Source organism: Gavialis gangeticus, unplaced genomic scaffold (genome assembly GCF_001723915.1).
Source record: "Gavialis gangeticus isolate Ggan-Ray unplaced genomic scaffold, GavGan_comp1, whole genome shotgun sequence".
Classification (NCBI taxonomy): domain Eukaryota; kingdom Metazoa; phylum Chordata; order Crocodylia; family Gavialidae; genus Gavialis; species Gavialis gangeticus.
The window spans coordinates 765,314-766,929 of record NW_017728973.1 but is presented as its reverse complement, the minus strand read 5'-3'; the positions used below and the strand labels follow the sequence as shown (position 1 = coordinate 766,929).

The 1,616-nt window shown below is 58.0% G+C and overlaps 1 protein-coding gene across 1 annotated transcript in view; it reads left to right on the top strand.

Moving 5' to 3' along the window:
- WNK4 (WNK lysine deficient protein kinase 4) overlaps positions 1-1,616 on the top strand; it is a 39,447-nt gene that overhangs the window by 17,360 nt on the left and 20,471 nt on the right. Inside the window, exons 6-7 of the mRNA XM_019505005.1 lie at positions 10-44; positions 888-1,108. Coding sequence (XP_019360550.1) covers positions 10-44; positions 888-1,108 — 256 coding nt within the window. The remainder of the gene's footprint in view (positions 1-9; positions 45-887; positions 1,109-1,616) is intronic.

The following is a 1,616-nucleotide window of genomic DNA, read 5'->3' as shown; positions in this document are numbered from 1 at the left end:
ATTGTGCTGGTCACTGAGCTCATGACATCTGGCACCCTGAAAACGTGAGTATTTTAGGGTTGGGGGAAGGTAATGGGGTGTGGGGGGGCAAGGGGATGTGGGGGGAGGGAGTCTTAGGTTTTATAGTGATGGATAGGTGGGGGCATACAGTGTGTGTCAGGGTGAGGAAATGTACAGCATGGGGCGGTGGGCAAGCAGGGAGCTCGTGTGTCTGTGTGTGACTTCTCAGCAACATGAGCCACGCTGCAGGCGTGTGGAGCACAAGGCCCAGCACAAAGCAGGACATGTTTCCAGACATCTCTGCCAGAATCTGTCCAGGCCCACTCTGTGTTGGGCAGAGTCTGCCATCCCCTTGGGCAGGCATGGCTGCAGTTGAGCATGGGAAGAGGCCCTGGAGCTGGTGGAGAGTGCAGCAAAACACTGCTGCTGGGTGCTCAGTAACGGAGTTTGGCCCCATGTGCCCAGGTCTGCAGCCCCAGGGTGTGGCACTTTCCACTTGACCAGCAGCTGGTGGTGTTGCCTGTACGATCTCACTTTCTCGTGCTGCATCCTGGCTACTTGCTGTGGCTAGGCTCCCCACCCTGGTGTCCTGGCCTGCTCCTGGTGCTTTTGGAGCTTGGCTCCTGCTTTTTGCAGCCTGTGGGAGAACAATGTTCTTCATGCAGGCTGGGGCAACTCGGTACCCAAATGGGCTCCTCACCAGTTCTGGTCACTTGAGTGACTCCCACTCAAGAGGGCAGCGATGTGTTAGGGGCATAGAGGCACCTGGGAGGTGGGCCTGGCAACACCATCAGGGTGTCCCCAACCCCTGCCCCAGGCCACCTCCCTGCAGGTGCAGCCCATCTGGAGTGCCCACTGCTCACAGCTGCCTCTTCTGTCCCTTGCAGCTACCTGAAGCGGTTCAAGGAGATGAAGCTGAAGGTCCTGCAGCGCTGGAGCCGGCAGATCCTCAGAGGCCTGCACTTCCTGCACACGCGCTCACCTCCCATCATCCACCGTGACCTGAAGTGTGACAACATCTTCATCACTGGCCCCACAGGCTCTGTTAAGATTGGGGACTTGGGCCTGGCCACCCTCAAGCGAGCCTCCTTTGCCAAAAGTGTGATAGGTATGTGGGCAAGACCTTTCCTCTGATGCCCTAGCACAGGGCTGTGCACATAGCCAGGTCCCTGGAGGGGAAGTGTCTCTTGTCACAGCTGAGTCCCAGACATGCCAAGGAGCTGTGTGTGGTCTGGCTGGGGGCATGGGAGCCTTGGCTTGAATCAAGAAGGGCATGAAGCCTGCTGGGCTTAAGGTCTCCAGCTACTGCACCTCATAAAACAGGAGGGCTCCAAGTAACCCTTGGGTAGCAGGATGGGCTTGGGGTATGGCCGTTCTTACAGGCCTTGGATTGGGCAGTGGGTGGTATTGGGCTCTAGCCCCTACATCTTCCCCAAGCAGCCTGGGTCTTGGTCCTGAGCTATGTCCTGCGTGCCCCCAGGCACTCCAGAGTTCATGGCCCCGGAGATGTATGAGGAGAAGTACGATGAGGCAGTGGATGTGTACGCCTTCGGTATGTGCATGCTGGAGATGGCCACCTCAGAGTACCCATACTCAGAGTGCCAGAACGCCGCCCA